At 33.6% G+C, this 23,316-nt stretch overlaps 1 protein-coding gene across 1 annotated transcript in view; it reads left to right on the forward strand.

Annotated features, from left to right (window-relative positions):
- The window catches only part of LOC136985251 (sushi, von Willebrand factor type A, EGF and pentraxin domain-containing protein 1-like), a 170,256-nt gene that overhangs the window by 86,248 nt on the left and 60,692 nt on the right, over window positions 1–23,316 (forward strand). Inside the window, 5 exon segments of the mRNA XM_067282503.1 lie at window positions 1,312–1,466; window positions 1,566–1,851; window positions 2,554–2,827; window positions 14,837–15,044; window positions 18,326–18,476. Of these exon segments, the coding sequence (XP_067138604.1) occupies window positions 1,312–1,466; window positions 1,566–1,851; window positions 2,554–2,827; window positions 14,837–15,044; window positions 18,326–18,476 (1,074 nt within the window).

The following is a 23,316-nucleotide window of genomic DNA, read 5'->3' on the forward strand; positions in this document are numbered from 1 at the left end:
AATCTTCTTTTTTTTCTAAACGTTTGTCGACTGCGCCATGTTATGTTTATTGCCTTGTCGTTACAATCAAAGTGAGCGCTCAGGTACCGTTCCCATGATGCATCAGCAACGATCGCCACCTGGCGGACTCACTAATAATTTACATTTTAATATTTCTAATACAACACATTACAGTGTACCTCTTCTTTTACTTCTTATTGGACAGGAAACAGTTTGAAAATGAAATCTTCCCACTGACCTGGTTGCACAGTCTTTACTTTCTGACTTCCCAACTATTTTTTCACTCACTTTCACACACCACACTCTTCCCTACTGATTCTTCCTTCTCTCTCCACTTCCATTCTAACTTCTCTCCGAGACACACCCTCCAATAAATCTCCCACCTTCGGTTACACACCCAGATTTACACAACTCCTCTCCACTGAGTCGGACCCACCACGTGGCGAAGGGGGGCAGGAAAAAACTTAAGGTACATATGACCCCACCAAAAAAAAATAAATATGTAAATATTATTGTTTATGGCCATGGTGGAGTTGCCTGAAGTCAGGGACCATTCTGTTTCTGAGATCATAATGGGGATTCACCCTATTCCGAGGATAAGCTGTGTTGCTCTCCTTGCTTTTCTCCTCCATGTAACACGATCAGTTTGGTGAGGGATACACTCCTGGGGTATCTGTGATCTTTTAAAGAATGGGATGTCGGGCTCCTCGGGCTCCTCTTCCTTCACAATAACCGGGTTAGGCAGTTCGGCACCCTGGCTTTAGCCTCCTTTCCATTCGAGAAATAGGGCTTTATTCTATCAATATGCACAATAGCCCTGGAGACTGTCTCACAATTTTCAATTTTTACATTTACAGGCCCCATGACTCTAGATATCCTGAAAGGACCAGAGTGTACAATTTTGTCAAAATAATCTGGAGAGTAATATGATCATTATAAAATATTTGGGTTTGGTTGTTTATGTATATCTACAAGGCTTTTTCTGTTTTATTTTTGTTAGTAAATCACTATTTTAATGCTTGATGTGGTAACTTCTAAACTACGTACTGGTAATTATCCTATTTTCAACAGTTACTCCAAGATATGGAGTATATAGTGGGGGGGGTTATTATTTTTGCAATTTACTGTGAGATACATGCCATCATGGGTTATCTACTTGAAATTATGGTCAATTGACATTTACAATATACATTATTTAAGCGGAAATGATATGTTTTATTTCAGAATAATATAATAACTATATTTTGTATTATTTTTAATTTTAAGATGAATATGTAAATGAAATTAAATTTTCTGCAATACATTTTACAGATAATTGCTTAAATGGAGGTACGTGTGTTGATGGAATTAACAGTTTTGTATGCAAGTGTCCAAAAGGCTTTACCGGAAAAATATGTGATATTAATTATTATGACTGTGCATCTAATCCTTGCCAAAATGGAGGAACATGTTTTGATCAAGCTGATGTAATATATAAATACAATCATAAAAAATAAATTTAATTCATTTAACATTATTCATTCATTTTAATTTATATTCAACAAAAATGTATTATTTTTCAATAGGGTTTTAGGTGTTGCTGTCCTAAAGAATATAATGGAAAATATTGTGAAAATAAAATAAATCATTGTGATTCAGTGCAATGTCTTAATGGTGGAAACTGTATTGAAAAAGTTAATGAATTTGAATGCAACTGTACGAGTGGTTTTAGTGGAAAATATTGCGAAATCAATGATGATGATTGTAATGATCAGCCTTGTTTAAATGGGGGAATATGTATTGATGAAATTTTAAATTACACTTGTATGTGTCCAGCTATGTTTCAAGGGCAGAATTGTGAAGATAAAAAGGGTAAATATTGTGATTTATATTTTGAAATTATGGTAAATATCTTTGTTTACAGATATAAAAAATCTAACCTAAAAAGATTTTTCATGTTATTTTCACAGTGACTTAAAATCTTAAACTAGAAAATTATTTGTGATTGCTTCTTTAAAATATGAAAGATTTTGACTATAAGAATATAACTATTATTTACTAATAGGGCCTATTTATAGATTTTAAGTGTTATAAAATGTGTGGGATTATAGTATTTATTAAAACTAGAAAAAACTATATAGAAACAATTTTTTTAAATATAATTAGTAATATAATTTTTATTATTCGATTCTATAGTTAAAATTTATATTTTATACAAAATATTATATAAATAATAAATAAATTTTAGTATATTTAATGAATTTATCTTAAGTTTCATAAATACAGGGTATTCCAGAAACATCTGACAGTTTTTATTTCTAAAAACTGTCAGAAATAAAAACTGCCTAAAATAATAGTTTAGGCCAATAAGTAGGCAAATAAGTATTTATTGCTTTGCACAGATACATTTTTTGTTAATGGAAAATGAATGTGTATCACTGTTATTTCTTGAAAATAACATTTTGTAAATAGCCACCATGTCCTGCCAATTAAAATTTAAAAATAGTCAGGTGTTTCTGGTGCACTCTGTGTATATATTTATCAAATAATATAAAGTATCTTAAACTTTTTTAGATATATCAACTAATTTTGGATTGCAGTTTACATCAGAAATAACAACTAACTATGTAAAAATATATAATAAAAAGCCATTGTATGCAATTACTGTTTCATTCTGGATGAGATCTTTATTTAGTCAAGAGAACAACAGGGGCACACCTATCTCCTACAGCTATAAAGATTTGAATACAAAGAAGGAAGTTGAAAATGCTCTCACCTTGATTGATGTCCATAAATTTCTGTTTTATTTACATGGAGAAAAATTTTATACAGATATTGATGCAACTAAGTAAATTTATAATCTTTTCTTTTTATCATCTTTTAATAATAATAAGTTATTACTGTTATTGATCAGTTATTGATCTACTCAGTTCATACTGGTAAATAACACTATGCCAGATCATGATCAAGGTATATCTACTGAAAAAGCTATTATGTTTATCTGCTGTTAGTGCTTGTATCTGTATTTTAAGAATTTTTTGACTATATGACATGTATTTAGTATGTCTGCTTTCTGTAATGTAATGTATGTGCTATTTATTGTTAAGACTTAATGTTTCAAAACATTTTCATAATGCATAAAAGGATTACAGGCACAATAAGTACCTTATCCATTTTATGCATAAGTTCTGAATATTCAATAACTTTTTCAGTGTACATGTAGTGTTTATTTTTTGTTTGTTGTGGGTATTTTGAATGGATATATGTACATGTCTGGTCTGTTTTGATAGATTATTTTCATGATTATGATCATTCACTTGGTCATTATATATTTTGTTTTTATTGTTTTCTAATGATAGGTGAGAGAATAATAATTTTCATATCCTAGGTTTTGATACATCATGTTTGTGACTTTTGTTATGTCATTATTAATCTTCTGTATATGCTAAAACCTTGCAATCTATTGTAAGATATGAAAGGGTTTATTGTTAACCTACTAAGGCAAACACCCATAAAAAAGAAACATGTGCAATAGATTTTAAAAACACAATGTACTTTGCATGATATAACTATTTACAGGATCGGTAATGGATGCCAACTCTAGGGTAGATATCCCAGCAATAATCCAAAATGCAGTCATCTATTGGATAATTACAAAGTATCATGATGCATACAAAAATCCCAAGATTACTTATTTCCCAAAAAAGTCTTGCTGTTGTTGTAACAGACCATGTGGAATTGCAAAATTGCACTTCAATTATCTTTCCTCAGTCCTGAGATTATTTTAAGTTAAGTTAGTAGTCTTTAGTATATTTCCCGTGTTATTTGTTCTTTACACAGAACAAATAACACGGGAAATATGCTAAAGACTACTAACTAAACTTAAAATATAAAATGGCATACAGCCACACCATTTTGGGATATACAGTGGTGCCTCATACTTCAAATTTACTTGATTTCTTGAGGCCATTTGAACTTCGAGTCATATGAAATCAGAATCAATTTTTCTTCTTAGAAATAATTGAAATTGAATTAATCTATTTCTGGACCCTGAACAATACCCATTTTGATAAACTTAAAACAGCAAATTTTCATAATTTGAGGTAAAAATAACACAAATAAAAACCCTAATAATAAACTAAAACATGAAAACAATAAATAAAATTGGTTTTATCTTGAGGAAATTGTGTTTTATGTGTTCTTTCTTGCGAAGACACAATGCAGTGCAGTAGATTTAAAACACTGGGCAAATTTTCATCCTTTATTCGGTTGGATAAAGGATGAAATTTTTGATAAACCGAATAAAGGATGAAAATTTGCCTAGTGTTTTAAATCTACTGTCACTGCATTGTGTCTTCGCAAGAAATAAATAAAATGTGTAAGTACTGTACAATAAAATGAAAATTGTGTTTACTGGTAACACATTGTTGACTTTGGCAACTTCAGCATCTTAAACATGGCCACTAGATCTGCCACACATTTACCACTTTCATGCTTTGCAATAACTTCCTTTTTCATCTCCATCATCAATATTACATCCTTTTTCTTAGACATCATTACACCCACTTCTCAGATGCCATGGTTAATAAGTAAAGATTATATTGGGTTGAACAGAAAGATTTTGTGTATTTTTAACAGCTATCATTTCTTAACACAGATGTGGATTTAATTATAACAGTTGGAAAATTTAACACAGTATCTTTTGTTTAAAAGCTTATTTTAAACTTTTTACTTCACAATTTGTTTGAATAAAAATCAAGTTGAAATGTCTTTGGATAAAAAGCAAATCAGACATATTATGTTTTATGAGTTTTGGAAAGGATAAAACATCATACAAACAGTAAAAAAAAATTGTAATTTATGAGGAAGATGCACCACTAAAGGATACAAAAACATTCTATGAAAGAAAACCTGTAAGAAGAAATTATTAGAAATTGATGAATAACACAATATATATAACATGCCAAAAATAAAACGAAAAAGCACTGAAAACATATGAACTTAACATGAGAGTGAGGGATGACTCTGGTGCACAACAGATTGCATTTACACTTCAAATGTGTTTTTTCACAGTCCATACAGTTCAAACTCCAAGGCAAATTTTTATCGAATTTAACATTCAAACTCTGAAGTATTCAAAGTTACAGTCGTTTGAAATATGAAGTATCACTGTATTGTATAGTTTCAAATATGATATCATATGATATCACATTTCCTACAAATGCTATCAGATCTTTTAAAATTGTTTTCTCTAATTTTTACCTGAACCAGCCAGCAGTTTCATACAGTTTTGTCAAAGCTTGCCAGGCTAAGATCATCTGGATGTCTACCGAGGAGCTTGTTTTGAGCCCAAGACTACTTGAATGTGGCTGTCTTTAATATATTGTTATATATCTATGTCAATATGCTATAGGTTTAATAGTGCATTGTTTTTATTTGCCAGAGTTACAACTTTTTATGTTTGTGATATTTTTTGTTTTTTATAGAAATATTCTTGCAGTCTGTATTTGTTTGTTGTAAAGATATGTTATCTTTGAAATCTTATTTTCTCTCTTTATGTAGATTTAGGATGGTGTTGTTATGCTTCGATAATGTTGTTTGTGTTTTTCTTTGGGCACATGGACACACACACACAATTAGAACAATTTCAATATATAACTCCAAATGAATATGAGTACAAGGATGACATATATTTATTGCTTTAAACATGTCATGCATTTTGCATTGAATTAGTTTTTTTTATATGTGCATGTTCTGTAAGCATGTCCTGTTGCAGTCTTAAATATGTACAGACCACACTCTCATCTACGGATTCAATGATGTCTCCACTTCTGCCTGAAAAGTCTCCCTTTTTCAGGACTTTTTTATTTAAAATGTTTTTCTTGTTATTCCTTGAATCTATTGTATCTATTGGTGTGATTTTTTCCAGCCTTGACATCAGTAGTTGGATTTCCATTTAAGCACTTTTGAATTGTTACATGTTATCTATTGTGTATGCATATAAAATTAATTGTGATGCAGTAGCCATACTTGGCCACTGCTGCATTTATCACTGGTGACCTAGAAAGACCAGCAGATTTTTCAAATGTGGACTTTGTTTATCCGGTTGATGTCCAAGCTAGTATCATGCCAAGAATGTGACACTGTGATATTATAGAAAGTACAAACAAGTCAACACAGAGAATTTTAGTGATTTCTTTGATGGGACAAAATGATAACAAGCGTGCTTGATAGAGCAGACACTTGGAAGGGGGAATCCATTTATCTCAGTAGGGACTAGACAACGACAACTATCCAAATTAACAAGGTAACGCTTTAGTTTTTCCTTGAAACATACAATACATCCAGGGAAACACACAGGAATGTATGGAGCCCGACAACCCAATCTACCGAATAGCATTAACACACAATTCTCCCGACAAATAATATGCTACAGAATTCCCAGAATGCACAGACATAAAACATACCAACAATGAGTTTAAAGTGTACCTCTTCTTTTACTTCTCATTGGACAGAAAACAGTTTGAAAACGAAATCTTCCCGCAGACCTAATTGCACAGTCTTTACTTTCTGGCTTTCCGACTATTTTCACCATGCACTTTTTACCCATGACCACTACTTTGCTTCTTCTTCATCCTCTCTCCACTTCCATTCTAACTTCTCCCAGAGACACACCCTCCAATAAATCTCCCACCCTCGGTTACAATCTAGAATTACACAACTCCTCTCCACCGAGTTGGACCCACCACATGGCGAGGGGGGGAGAAAAAGACGTGGCCCCCTTCACCACATGGTCTGAATCATTTTACCATTTAAGGCAACAAATTTGAAGTTCTTGGATGTCACCATTGAGGTGTTGGGACTCTTCTTACCTCAATTTTATCCGTTTGACAGTTTCCCATCATTAATAACTAGATGTTTGGTCAAGTTTCGCTAAATCCAAACATCGTGATAATTGTTGATTTATAATGTAGTAACCCAGGCATATCATAATATACAGAGTATGTAGAATGGGTAATAAATTGAGGACTTAACAACATACCAGACTCATGTGGTTAAGACACAAAAACTATTTAATATAACCATAGGAAAATAAAGTGGTCACATGCATATATATAAAAACAAAAATGAAAGTACACTTAACAACTGAAACACACCGATACATGTAACATGATAACCTCAAAGCAATATTACGTTACATATATACATATATCTCTACACACAATCAACACATTCACATACAATGACCTTAACCTCTCATGACTTTACACAAGCATTGCTCCAACTCATGTTCAGAACACCCACTAATCACAAATACCTTCTATACAGGGTCGTGGTTAATATTGATTAAAAATAATAGTCTGAATAACAACAACTGGTACTCCTTCACATGTTTTTAGCATAATCTTGGCTGAATCCTCTCAGTCTTAATGGATGGATGTGGATTCCCTCAGACTTTTCGATCAATCCCTTTGTTATTCACCAACTTGACCACGATCTCCATCATAGTACCTTACCTCTTACGAAAACAGTTCCTAGGCAAGGTAACCAAAGACAACCCAACGAAAAAGGAAAGGGAAAAAAGGTCCTTGTTAGGTGCTAACATCACAATTTATACCTCCCACCATCTGAAAATACATTTCCCCACACATGACACACTACATGCCCAATCAACAGGCTCACACAGAGTCCACATAGAAAAGGTTCCACCAAGGCACAAAACGGATACACAGCGCGAATTACCATACAAGTAGTAACACCCGACACAAAGTAAAAGAAAATACATATACATGGAAGAAAGAAAAACAGAAAAAAACAGATAAAACAACAATAGTGGCGTAGCACTACAATACGGTTATTCAATTGCCTGTTTATTTCTCATATCCATGTGTGATGGAAATATGAAGGGGTGGGGAAAACTGGGGTTTTTCCACTTTCTAAATTAATCTCGTATTAATTTTAATTAATTGCAGACTCTCACACACTGATGCTCTACTAGCATTGCTCTGTGGTTCATTGAGCTGCCTTACCTTGACAAAATGATGACAAACAAGAAGTTGTTTATTTGCCAGAAAAGGTTGTCATTACTGCTCTAGAATATCTATATTGACTACTTCAGAAATATGATTTTGATAATGTGTGCTGGACGAGACATTCATTTATTTATAATAATTGAAGTTTTAAAATATACAGTCAAACCTGTTTTTATGCGCTCTTTTTATGTGCGATTTTATTTGTGCGATTTTTTTAATGCGAATTTTTAATTTGTGCGGTATAGTTGGCGACTAGTCTCGTGCGATTCGTCATGTCTTACGTTGACTTATTATAGCTAAATAAACTTATTATAGCATAAATGCACTTATTATAGTAATATTATTGCATGAATATGCGAAAAATGAAATAATTTACTTTTTAAGTCAACAAAACACCACCTGGACAAAAATATGTAAAACAGACGATAGACCAGACGATGCAGTCAAGTGCTGACATCTGTTGTCAATAAATTCTATTTCGTACGGTTTTGAGTTATTTTCTATGTGAGACTTTTTTTATGCAGTCCCTGTTGACCGCATAAAAAAATATTTTTTAATTGTGTTGCGAAAACTATTATTTACAGCCATTCGTGAAGTTTCGTGAGATTTTTTTAATGCGTTTTTTTTAATGCGGTCCCTATCCCCCGCATAAAAACAGGTTTGACTGTATATATAAACTAGCAGGTAGGCCCGGCGTTGCTCGGGCAAAAGTAACGATAGCGAAGATTAAGATTATTACGTTATAGTCACAGAAGAAAAAGAGTAATTTCATCAACAAACTAAGTATTTCTAAAGAAAGGTCGAATTTGAAAATCGAATATTGTAATATTGTTTGATTTTCACGATGTGTTCTCATTATATCGTTCGATTTTCATCGAATGTTCTAAAGAAGAAAAGTCGAGAAAAACCGAACTAATCTGTTTAAATTTGAAAATTGAATATGTTCTAACATATTACTCTTTTCTTTTTTTTTTTCTCCAACGCCCGTTTTTTCTCCATCTGCGTCTTGCACGTCGCTTTCTCTTAACACTCTTTATTGTTACGTAACACTTTCATTGTTGATGGAAGTGTTAAGCATTAATCCTGTCCCTCTCCCCGTGGGGAGAAATTTCGAAAAATCCCTTCTTAGTGTGCGTTTTTGTGACGTACTGTAACTATATACCAAATTTCAACTTTTAACTCTTAACCGTTTGGCTCTTAAAATTTCCATTGTTACGTAACACCTCCATTGTTAACATTTCCATTGTTGACACTTCCATTATTACTTCACACTTCCATTGTTGACACTTCCATTATTACTTCACACTTCCATTGTTGATACTTCCATTATTACTTCACACTTCCATTGTTGCTTCACACTTCCATTGTTACTTAACACTTCCATTGTTGATGAAAGTTTTAAGACTTAATCCTGTCCCTCTCCCCTGTGGGAAGGAATTTCGAAAAATCCCTTCTTAGTGTGCGTTCTCTTAACATACTCTAACTGCGTACCAAATTTCAACTTTCAACTCCTAACCGTTTAGGCACGTCTCGATAATGTATATAGAAGCTTTAATCCCGTCCTCTCCCCCGTGGAGAAGAATTTCGAAAAAATCCCTTCTTAGTGTGCGTTTTCGTGACGTACCCTAACTGTGTACCAAATTTCAACTTTCAACTCCTAACCGTTTGGGCTCTGCGCTGATTATTATTATTATGTTGGGTTAAGTGAGATACACTCGGTTAACACCGGTGGCTGTGTATTATGCCGGACCAAAGTCAAGGCATAGTATTGTAGAAATCTAATATACCGAGGTATATTATTTCTGTGATATGGGTATAAAATGAGGACTTCACAAAGAAATTTACAGGAAATTAACACGTTTATTTATATATATACACCGAGAATCAATTTACTTATATCTATATATTACAAAGGTTAATCATACGATTAATTAATTACAAGATTTTCTGTCTTTCCGACAATTGGAGAAAAATTAACGCTCAAAAAAAATGAGTATGTAACCTCACGATAATTATCCAACGTGTACCTCCGTCTTCCTGGCGCAGAATCGATGACCCTTCTCATTAACGGTCCTTCCTTTGTCTTCCTGATATCGTGTCTGTCCAAACGTTCGAAGCTCCAGTCGTACGAAAAAAAGGGTGCCTTCTCAGTTCGTACATTTCTTTTATACCTCCCTCCATCCGGGGAATTTCTCTATCACGTGACACAGGGTAAACCAATTGGCAGAGCGTAGCTGCATAACGCGATACATGGTGAAAACCCGACACGGTTAACGGAATACAAAAATCACAAAACAATACATAAATCAAACACAATAGTCGCGTAGCACTACAGTATCCAAAACAGAAATTAAAGAAGTGTATCAGTGTGTGTGTCTGTATTCAGGAATTTTCTCACAATATGACATGTATTCAATATAGTGGCCTTCTGTAGTGTGATGTATATGTTTCTATTCAATTCTAATGTGCCCAGGCTTTTGTGTAGTGTGTGTGGTATGACACCTGTAGAGGAGAGAACAACAGGTACAGTACAATAAGCACCCTATCCATCCTCCACAGATGCCTTATTTCCTGGGCGAGTTCTGTGTACTTGCTAATTTTTTCAGTGCATGCGTTTTGTAAATTGTGAGTGTTTGGAATGGATATGTCTATAATGTATGTGATTTTATTGTGTTTGTCAATGAGTGTGATGTCTGGTCTGTTGTGGTAAATTGTTTTATCTGTGATTATGGCTCTGTCGTAGTACATTTTGTGCGTGTTGTTTTCCAATACTGTCTGTGGAATGTATCTGTAGTATGGTTCATGGATGTCTACTAATTTGTGTTTCTTTGCAAGCTCTTGGTGTATTATATTTGCTACTTGATTATGTCTGTGTAAATAATCTGTCTGTGCCAAGAGCTTGTTGTATAGTTTCTGGCATGATGTGACATTTTCTGCATGTGTCATTTGTGAGTGTTGCATCTTTGAGTATGTGTTTTCTGTAGTTTTTAGTATTTATGACCTGATCCTGTATGGCAATCATGAATCCTTCCGTCTCCCCAAAGAGGCATCCCCGAGCTAACCAGCTGTTTGACGCAGTTTTGTCAACAAAATCCTGGGCCAGATCATAAGGATGCCTGCCATGGAGTGCCTTTCGAGCCCACGATTGCTTAATGGTGTCTATGCTTTTTATATGTTGTGTCGTGTCCATATGATGTGAGTGTAAGTTTAATGGTGTGTTATTTGAGTCTGCTAGAGTTACTGCTTTATGTAATTGTGATGTTTCTTGTTTACTTGTAGAAAAACTCTCGCAGTGACTGTATTTGTTTGTAGTGAAGGTTAACTATGTCAATCAGGCCACGTCCGCCATCTTTACGTGGAAGGGTTAATCTTTCTGTGGCAGATTTAGGATGATGTTGTTTATGCTTAGTAAGTGTTGTTCTTGTTTTCCTTTGGAGTTGCTCAAGATCTGTGTGAGTCCAATGTATAACTCCAAAAGAATATGTGAGTACTGGAATGACATATGTGTTTATTGCTTTAACTGTGTGTTTTGCATTTAACTGTGTTCTGAGAATAGCATTTAACCTACTTTGGTATTCTTTAATTAATCTTTGCTTTATTTGTGTATGTTCTGTTAGTTTGGCCTGTTGGAATCCTAAATACTTACAGAACTCGCCTCTTTCATGGATTCAATAACATCTCCATTTCCAAGTGCAAAATCTTCTTTCTTCAGGATTCCTTTTTCTATGTGAACTGTTTTGCATTTATCTAGGCCAAATTCCATTTGTATGTCCTTGGTGTATGAATGTGTGATTTGTAGGAGTTGATGAAGTTGTTTTTGTGTGGATGCATAAAGTTTTATGTCATCCATGTACATGAGATGTGACAGTGTAAACTGTGTTGTTTTTTCATGTCTGATATTGTAACCATATTGCGTGTTGTTTAACATGTTTGATAATGGGTTCAGGGCTAAGCAGAACCAGAGAGGACTCAAGGAATCTCCTTGAAAAATTCCTCGCCTAATAAAAATTTGGTTTGTTTGTATGGAAGTGTTATGAACCCTGAGATGTAGTGTTGTTCTCCAGTGCTGCATAGTGTTTTGAAAGAATGTAATGAGTGATGGATGTATTTTGTACATGTGTAGAATATGTAGCAGCCAACTGTGTGGAACACTGTCGAATGCTTTTCTGTAGTCTATATATGCCATGTGTATGTTTCTGTGTTGTTTGTGTGCTTGCCGTAGAATGACTGAATCTATGAGTAACTGTTCTTTGCATCCCCTGTGATTTCTATGGCAACCTTTTTGTTGTTCCGTTAGAATGTCGTGTTCTTCAACATGTTTGTATATTTTGTTTGCGATACAGGATGTCAATAATTTGTAGAGTGTTGGAAGACATGTAATTGGTCTGTATTGTGTGGGGTCTGTGGTATTGTTGTTTTTAGGTTTCATGTAGGTGATGCCCTGAGTAAGAAAATTTGGCATGTCTTGTGGATTGATGATGATGTGTGTTAGGTGTTTAGCTAGTTCCTGGTGCAGTGATGTAAACTTTTTGTACCAGAAATTGTGAATGTTGTCTACACCAGGTGTCTTCCAGTTGTGTGTTCTGTTAACAGTGTATTGGAAATCGTGTATGCTTATTTCAGCACAGGGCATAGTTGGTATGTTGTGCAAGTTTCTGTTCTCCTCCTCGATCCAGCCTGCTTCAGCATTGTGCGTGACAGCACTGGACCAAAGAGAAGACCAATATGTTGTGAGTTCTTCTTCTGTTGGTGTGCCACTGTGCTGTGTATCAGTGTTTGCTTTGTTATTAATTTGTCTGTAAAAGAGTTTTTCATTGTTTGTAAATAATTTATTTTGTTGTTTTCGTAGTGTACATGTTTTGTATCGTTTGAGTCTACGTGCTTTGGCAGCAAGTTGTTGTTTTAGTGTATCAATGTATTCTGTAATGCGTGTGTTGTGACGTTCATGTTTTGTGTGTGTTTTTATTTTCTTGAAAATGTTTTTGAGCTGTTTCCTTAATTTGGGTGATATGTTGTTTTTAGTGTATTGTGTCAGCCTGCCTAATTGCTGTCTAATGTCATTTATTTGTGTTTCTATTCTTCTCTGCCAGGCAGGCTTGTAATAGAATTGCGTTTTCTGTGTATTTGTCTGTGATTGTACTTTCAGTTCATGGTGTGTCACTACTGTGACTGCCCCAGCATAAACTAATGTATGAATGTCTGAGAGTGTAGAAATTGAATGAATGTAGTGTGGTAGTAAGTGAGTGTTTACATAATTTAGTGTTTTTCCTACTTCCTTTGACGTGTTGATTTTTTGTATTCGTGGTCTTTGTGTGGGATCTGTACCTGTATATTTAGTGAGTGTTTCCTGAAATATATATGAGAGGCGTATTAACTAAATCCATGTCTATGTTATCAGTGATGGATGAGGAAGTGTCTGTAGTATCATTAGTGGTAATTGTTGTATGTGTGTTATTATCAATGCTTGTTGCTGGATTATCCTGACAGGTTACATGATCTTCATTAATGTTAGATGTTTCTGTCTGTTGATGTATTTGATCAGCAACCTGTTGTTTGATAAGTTCAAGTGTTGTTTGTGGGATAAGGTTGTTGTGTATAATTGTTCTTTTTTGATCAACAACCCTTTGTTCGGTGACAGTGAGATGAGGATACTGTTGTGTGAATCTATGGTGTAGTTCTTGTCTGTATGCTGTCATGTTTGTTTCGAGTTTTGTGATCGTGTAGTAAGTACGGATGATAAACTCGTTCATTTCTACTGTCCATTTCATCCGTTGGCGTGGTTTTCCAGCCTTTGTGGTCTGTAGATGCATTGCCACAGAAACACCAAGGCTGGGTTGGTTCCTCACATCTGTTGAGGGCATTGCAGTAGCCATGCTTGGGCCGGTGCTGCTTTCGCCACCGGTAACCAAGGGAGACTGTGGCCTATTTTTCGAACGTGAGCCTCTGCCTAACTCACGAACACAGACCTTGTTAACCCGGGCGACGTTCAAGCCGGTATCACATTTAGATCTGGTTACTACCATGATACATATCTCCACAGAATGTGGGTGTGTGATCACTCTTAGCTTCATTTCTCCCCATAGACCTTACTGGCATGGGTGTCCCTACCAGGAGCTTGTGCTCCAGCCTGCATTGCCCTATGGATCAGTAAAATTACTGGGCTCTCCCACCACGACCAGGTGGTGACCCCGGGAGAGTTATTATTATTATTATTATTATCATCAACTCGTCTTGATTATATATATAGATAATTAATTACTTCTTTTTTTTTTTTGTTTTACAATTTTTGTAAAAATATTTTATTAAGAGTTATTTTAATTACTGAATGCTTTAGCAACCAAATATGTCTGTCAAATATATAATATATCTGATAGACATTTTACATATTATACCATACTATATTTTTATTATTTATTTACTTTATGATATATGCTAGATTATTAAAAACATACAAAAATTATTTTAAAAAATACAAATATTTTACAAATTATAATATAAATACCAGTGGTATTTATATTATAATTTGTAAAATAAATATGACTATTGAATTTTTTATTAAATTATGCCAATTTGAAAGAATAAACAAGCATTTATTTTCCTCTGGTATAAAATATTAATTGAATAAGCAAAAGGAAAACAAAACAAAACTCATACATTTCCTACTTTTGATTTTTGATTAATTAAAATATTTCCATGTAATGCTAAAATTATTTTTTCGAAGAAAGAATGATTTATTTTGTTGTTTTTTTTATGAAATAATAAAAGATTCAGATCGTTACTATATTTCTCTTTAGTTTGTTTCTAATACAATTGCTATTTTATAGGGATGAAGATTGGCATCATTGTGCTATTACATGGGATAGTCAAACAGGTGATTGGTTTCTTTATTGGGATGATATGGTTAAATTAAAAGGATCAGGAATGGCCATTGGTAGGCCCTTTTGGAGTGGATATTTTGTACTTGGACAAGAGCAAGATAGCATTGGTGGAGCATTTAGTGCTGTAGAATCATTTTTGGGAGAGATAACTCAAGTAAGTATAATTATTATTAAAATTATTGCTATTAAAAAAAGATATTCTTCATCCAATCAGAAGCAAACATTTGATCATTCAATGACTGATTTCAACATTTACTATGAGATAAATCCTTTTACTGCAGAAACTATTTTTTTTTAAATTCCAATCTTCCAGAAAATGGGGAAGGTAATTAAAAAGAAACATACTAATCTTATGTTATTTCCCAGCAGAATGGAAAAATTAACACAAATGTGAGAAAATTAAGATAAAACAAATGCTTTCAATCCTAAGTCCTGCTTTTTTGCAAGTCTTAGGAGTAAACCTAAAGGGTTTGTTTATTTTTAACTACTTTTTATGCATTAGAGAGAAGTGTTGGCTGTCTAAATTTAAGAATTGTTTTATTGTGTTGCAAATATCAGTATACTGTTATATAAAAGTTGTAACCTACAAACTGATATGTCAGTTTGTTAAATTATTAAACCAATGTATAGTAATGATTAAAGACAGTTTAATAGCAACATATAAAAAAAATTAGTAAAAAAGTCTTCAGAAACCAACAATGCTACATTTGTTAAAAGTGACAGGAACAGATGCCAGTCAGAAGCATTGTGACCACTCTTTAAAGAACAAGATAAAAAGAAAATTATGACATTCTGACTCCTTACTGTGTTCAGTCTTGTCAGGAATGAAAAGACTCCACTAAAGAAGGACCAAAATAGTGGTGTGTACAGAAGATTGATAAACTTTGACAGGCAGATATGCTGGTGAATTACTGTGGCCATACACCATATTTTGTATATATTTTTATTTTAATTTAGTATAAATTTCTTTCTTTCTTCTTTGTTCTTTTGTCTTTCATCTTTCTAGAATGTTCCTTTTTAACTCTTTCCCCTTGGGTACTGGTGACTCATATACAGAACAATAGAAGTAGAAGAAGCCTTAAAAGCTAAGCTGAGGAGAACAAGGCACTTTTTGGCTGGATGTCTGAGCAAGAGGAGGTGAATAAGTAGCTCTCCAGGCCATGTATTGGCAATGACTGGAGGCTAGGAGAAGCTCTCAGGAGTCTGAGTTAAGGTATAGCAAAGAGAGAAAATCGAGACTAACAGATAATACCAAAGAGATCCTTGCAGGAAGGACAAGATATATATTGTTTCTTTTGTGTAAGAAACTGGGATCAAGAGTGTCACCATATTTCAGGACCATGCTTAAGCCACGGGTCCCCACTTTCTTATGAACTTCTTTCTTATTCATTTCTACGTCTATTTTTCTTGTTTTTATTTAGTATTTAATTAGATTAAGGCCTTAGAATTAATCATATTTTTTTTGTTGTGGTCCTGGAGGCATGAATTGATATTGATTGTTGCAAACCTAATATTGATTGTGGTTTTCCCTATTGTTTAATCAAGTTTTGTTGGTACCAAAACTCTGTACAAATTCCTTAAATCTGTGGACTGAAAAAGAGTTGGAATCTGTAGAACCATGTTCATCACAAAATAAAGATATTGGTTCTTTATTTCATGATGAACATGAAATATATATACTGTATATATTGTTAGACTTGATGTTGCTTGTCAGAGAGATTAGTAAAAACTAGTTAGACTCATGTAACTGGTTATACAACAAAGAAACAAAGAACACACAAAGATTACAATGTCTTGACTCACGGAAGGTCAGTGCTGGAAAGAGAGTGTGGAATGAGGTCACTGTCCCCAAGGGGTCAACAGCGCCACCAACCTTTTATTATGTAACGGAAGAATGTTTACAAAACATTGTGACACACTGCATTGTATGTAACAATGTCGTATAACATTTGACAATAATTTTGATCGTTGATTCCAACATATATATCTCCTTTTGCGATGAACATCACATTACCCAATAGGCACACTAGGTGTACACCTAGGGCCTTTCATCTCAAGGGACCTTAAAAATTACATAGCACAAAGATAATATGCTTCTAAAAATTAAGCAAATATTTAAAAAGTATATTTCTCACCTCAGTAAGAACAGTGATAAAACTCATAAATTAATGATTTTATTGTCTTTTTAATATAAAAAAAAAACACTTTTACCTAATGGCTTTGGAATCAACAATTGAAGTTTTTGATAAATATAATATTGTTGTGTATGTCACATTGTGTCATGGCAATTTTTGCAAAGTTTTCCATTGCATAATAAAAGTTGGTGGTGCTTTTAACCCCTTGAGGAACTGTTGGTCATAGTGACCTCATTGTATTCAACCCCTTTCTAGTGCTGACCTTCTGTTAATCAAGTCTATGTAAGCTTTTGTGTAATCTTTATTCTTTTGTCATGCAACCAGTTATATGAGTATAACCAGTTTTTCACAATATCTGACTAGCATACCAAGTCTAACTGGCCTTATGACAAAATGGCACCTAGAGCCTCAAAGAAACATAATCTGCTACTGGGCAGATAACAAAGTGCTAAGTAGGAAATATTTATAAAAAGTTTTCAGATAGTATAAATCAGATAGTATAAAGTTAGTATACTAGAGGCAATTTGAAAATTTAAATGTAAACATAACATTGGCAGAACAACTGTTAGCTTACAAAAAAGCAGTGGCTCATTGGTAAAATGCAGAGATAGTTTTACCTAATCAAGAAATGTCCCTCTTCAAACCATTTGTTAAGCCAGTACAAACAACATTCTCATTTAAAATATGGAAGATAAGTGGTTATGTCCATGGGTTTGAGGTTAAAAAGGCACTCAATACAGGAGACCTAGGTCTAATTAATGTTTCTTCTTTATCTCACTAGGTACTAATGAACACAACATAGACACTACTATAATAATGTTTTCATATATTTTTTAATAGTATGTAATGTAAATACCTAATGGCCAAACTTACAAAAAATTTGTGACTATTTTGTTTTTAAATTACTCAGCAATTCTGTTTTATTTTAGTTCAAATCATGAAATGACATATCTTAATTAGACATTTAGGCTTTTGATCAGAAGATTATATGTTATTAGTGTGAAAAAACATTTAATCTGCAGTATAAATAGATTTCTTAAAATGGATAGCATACATTAAAAAAACACATGAGCTATTCATAAGTTAAGTAAGAATCATTATAATCAGCATTCTCAAAACTCCTATTCAGTTTGAGTTTCTACTCCATGACTGAGTTTTAGTTGATTTTATTGGTCTTCTGCCTGTTACTAATAGGTCATCATTTATTTTAAGTAAAATTAATTGTTTGTTTCCCATTAAAACTTTTACTATATAAACTTTAATATTTTTTTGATGATGATTTTTTAAAATTTACCTATAGTTCAATGTTTGGGATCATGTGCTATCTTATAGTGAAATTAAAGAAATAAAAGGGTCTTGTGGTTTTTTGGGAAACATCATTTCTTGGAATGACTGTAAATATAATATTCATGGAAAAGTTGCTTTTATTCAGGATTCTGATATTTGTACAAGTAAGTTAATTGAAAGTATTTTTATTTTTTAACATTGCACAGAATGCACCATAATTAACTATTAAACTGTAAATATATAATTTGCTTAATGAATATTTATTCTACTTACTTATTTTTTTAAATTTACAAGTTATTTTTAGCATATATAACAAGATCTTACCACAGATCTTACCACAAGAGCAAAAGTGAAAGAACATTCATTGAGGTCTTCAAAGTAAATCTTTGATTCATGCTTTTACCATTTAAAAAAATTTCTATCTGTCAATCTATATTAAGGAATTCTAGTTCTGTATATGTAGATTCATACAGACAAATCCAAATTCAAAATAATTCTAAATCAAATGAAATCACTGATATTATAAGTTTGATAAAACATTTAATCATTATTTTTCTGACTCAGTTATTTCCAGTCTGTTAATCTTTCTCTCTCTACTTAATGCATTTGTTGTTCAGCCCATTCGTACAGTTTTCAATTGTGTACATTGTTCTAATAAAAACGACTGAGTATCCTTTCAAAATGGATGTTCTGTGGACCCGATGAAAAGTTTTAGCAAATTGTTGTTTGGGACATTTATTTTGAAAATTGTGTCAGTTTAGAAAAAAGACTTTGGCTTTAAATTCATGTTTTTTTGTTTTTTTTAATAACTAATAGTTTGTCAGTTGAATATGTTGAACAAAGTAATTATTATACAGGGTGTACAAAAAGTTTCCTTACTTACATTTTGAAAATTATTTCTTGACACGTTGAAAATGTGAGTGTGTCGTCATTGATTTAGATTTGTGATGACATTGAAGTGTTTTGAACAAATCAACATGGATGGGATAACCATATCTTATCAACTGGAAAATGTAAAACATGATTATGTCAAGTGTTGTGCTTAATCCAAAACAAAGAATACATTTTTGGAAGGATTATTACAAAATCTTACTAATGATGAGTGAAGATTTTGAAGAAAAAATTTCCCAACAATGTATAATCAGCATGATGAGAGATTGCACTTGGTAATACTAACTGTGCCTATTTTAGGGGAGCTAGAGTGACAGGATGGGATAGTACTCTCTGTATCAAAACTTTTCACTACTGATTTTTTTAAACCTGTTTTCAGGACTCATATAAACTTTCTATTAGATATAAATGTGTTTATAGAAATGTACTTGACTATTAAATCCATAGATCATCTTTCTGGCCTTTCTCTACTTTTCCAATTATAATCTAGGTTTAATTTTGTTTACGCAAATGCTCTTTTCAAGGAAAAATGACTTATTATAACTGATAAAACTCATATAGCAAGTGCCTGATTTACCAAATATTTGTAAAGTTAAAACAAACTAATAAAAATAAGGTATACACAAAATTATTGACAAAATTGGACAAAAATGAAATGATTTACTCCTTAAGGCTGGTTACTTCATTCCACAGGAATTGGCGTTTTCTTATAACAGAGAACAATTACTTTCAATTTAACAGTACCATTTACAAGAGTGGCAGAAGGAGAAGAGCCCATGGTGCTCTCCCCTCTCTGCCACTCTTGTGGAACTCATCATGAGGAATGTTGAGTTTATAGATTTTAGTTCCCCACTGGATATTTGCTACCCGCTCTTAAATCTCCATTATGTAGGTGATGTCTTGCTCACATGAGATAATACTGAGGAAGAGTTGTATGTCTTTATAGACATGTTATTTTCTGTCTCTTTTACAATAAAATTTTCTATCAAGCAAGAACAAAGTGAAAAGATACCCTTGTTAGACTTATCCATGTACAGATTACCTGCTGGGTATATGTTTTCTGTCCATCACAAGGCTGGTATGTTGCCACACATTGTCACTGCCGCTGTCTTCTATTCTTTGTAAATTCTGTCATTTTGGCTTATACATAGTGTTCTTAGTTCTGTCCACCCAAGCATAGGTACACTGAACTAAGAACAAATTATAGCAGATTATTTCTCTCACAGTCCACAGGGCAGGGTATTCCCCAGTCAAGTATAGGTATTTCTTCAGCCACATCAGAAAGTCAATATATCTACAAACATTCCTTTGAATAAACACAGTTGCTGCAGTGTTCATCTCCCAGTTCCTTTGGTGGGTTCTTTATCTTTACGCCTAGCTTATGTCTTTAGAACTCATGGCTTTATTTTACCAATTGTTCCCCAGCCAACTTTACATAGATTGTTATGTAACGATAGGGACACTATTATCTTACACGAAAAATCGAGGGTTTACCTCTGCTAGAATGTTGCAAGTTTGTGTTTGAGCATCAAGATTGTGTTTGCAAATAATAGTCCTATAACTGAGCTCTCAAAAAGAGTACTAAAGCATGTCTATGTACTGCTTTGGGTTCATACTAGGTTAATGAGGTGTGTGAGGTTGCAGACGAGGTCCGTAAATCACGAAATTCTTGCATTTAAATCATAACAATAGATTATATAGAAAAGAGAGAGAGAGAGAGAAAGAAAAAAACTCTTGATCTAGACATCGCGACGCAAAATGTAAACGAGTGTCGGAACACGTGCCGAAACACGTGTTAAAAGCGATCCGTCTATGTCAAACGGAAGGGTAGAATTCTGACACGAAAGCCCATAAATAAATAGAATTATGACACAAAAGCTCATAAATAGGTAAAATTCTGACTCGAGTGCTCATAAATAGTCGATCTAAGAAGACAACTTTGGAAGGGGGAACAGTTTTAATAGCTAGAAAAACATCGCGCTTGAATCGTAAAAGTTCCTAGATGACAGAAATCGCAATTAACGGGCTAAATTATGAGTTCGAGTCTTGTAAATTTATCAACAATCTCCGAACACAATGGTCAAAAAGGCGCCAGATGGACACTCCGAATCGGACCTTTCCCATGACCCGGGTCATCCCAAGTTTCGCCTAGAAACAAAGGAGAGACCAATCGGAAAACGGGAAAGGAGATGAGGGACCAATCGGAAATTGGAATAGCGAGCGAAGAACTATAAAAATCTGAATCTCCAAGGTCGGAGAGAGTCTCCTCCGCATCCCGCAAAGAGCCATGACCAGTGTTGTGTTGTGTCGCCGCCAACAACGTAGGACGCCTCAGCACCTCTGCGAGCAGCTGTCCAGCGATCTCATCTTGTCCGCCCCGGGGCTTCGACAGAAGGGAAATCCTTGCCACTCCGAAGGACTGTAGAGAAGTGGACTGTCAATTGTGGATGTAAGCATATATGTTATCCAATAAATGGGTTTTCTTATGTAAAACACTTGTCATCATTTGCCTCCTCTGCCACACCCACATGCAAACGTCCCTATGGTTCATCCTGACACGGGATTAACTTATCCCCACCTGTCGCCGACCTTACAGGTGGTACTATGACAAAAGAACTTTGTTCTTATGGGAAAATCTTTATATCTTGTCCTTATCATTGTGTAATTCCTCTACCATTGATATACTTTATTTGTGGATATCATTATTTAAATAATTCAGCCCGTAGATGCTCACACAAAAATTTTACACTTGGGAATTTTCCATTTTTGTCAATAATTTCATGTATACCTTATTTATATTAGTTTGTTTTAACTTTATAAATATTTTGTAAATCAGTCACATACCTTCACGTTCTTAAAAAAAGACTGTTTCATGTTCTGTTCTTTTCTTAAGTTTAAAAATTGCATTTGATTTTATTGCCTGATGGTGATGACTGTAAGTCATTGAAAGTACTTGCAATTTTTATTAAAATATGTGTTTTTAACACTGTTTTAGTGTGGTTTCTCTTCTGTAACATTCCTGGCATGAAGTGTAAATTATGTTTTTCTCATATAGCATAAGTATTTGTATGTGTATCAAAATTACCACAGAACTATCCTATCCTATCACCCTATCTCCTCTATAATAGGCACAGTTACTATTGACCACGTGCAATCTCTCATCACACTGACTATACCATCAAGTATGAACTTGTTTGAAGTTTTGTGAAATTTGGATCAGTTTTTTTTTTTTCATTACCATTGCATCATTTGTAAAGACTTGTGGTCACATCAATATCAGGCTTAATTTCATCAGATTTCTTTTTATGTGGATATCTAAAGGATAGAGTACAGTAGGGCCTAATGCTTGGAATTTAATTCGTTCCAGGAGTCTTTTGAACTCTAATTGTTTGAAGTCTCAATCATTTTTCCCCATTAGAAATAAGAGAAAGTGAATTAATTTATTCCCAAACCCTAAAGAATATCCATTTCGATAAACTTAAACAGTAAATACAGTACATATAATTTAAGGTAAAAATAACACAAATAATAAATTGTAAATATCTCTGACTTTTAAATTCTTTTAAAGAAACATTCCAATTTTGGAATACTCAGTAAATGGTTCAGTTTGAATGTGTAAAACCTGAAGCAGGCATGTAAACAGGGCCAAAAACATCATTACATCATTAGAAAGAAGACAAAATGAAGAAATTGAACATATAATTGTAGTTTTTGATGTAATGCTGACAGTTTCAGTTTTAGAGTAAAAACTAGTTCTTTTTTTGTTTAATATGCCGTCTGGAGAGGGATATATAACCTCACTTAAATTGGCATGCCAGCATTTCCCTGGGATAAACCAGCACCAGCATGCCAGTTTTTACCATATTAAAATATTTGATTTCATGGTCTCCCCTGGATAAACCTGCATGCCAGTCATTCTGCATACTGCAATTCTGCAGTATGGTATAAATGCATCTGTGGCACATATATGGAATCATTGAGTTCACAGTATACAATATTTGCTCAAATAAGAAGTATATAATGCTTAAACAGATCAGATTTCTGGAAGAAAAATCACAAAATAATCTGTTATTAATTCACATGGAATAGATGTTAATAATAGCATAAGAATTG

Source organism: Centruroides vittatus, unplaced genomic scaffold, assembly GCF_030686945.1.
Source record: "Centruroides vittatus isolate TY-2023 unplaced genomic scaffold, ASM3068694v2 contig_956, whole genome shotgun sequence".
NCBI lineage: Eukaryota > Metazoa > Arthropoda > Arachnida > Scorpiones > Buthidae > Centruroides > Centruroides vittatus.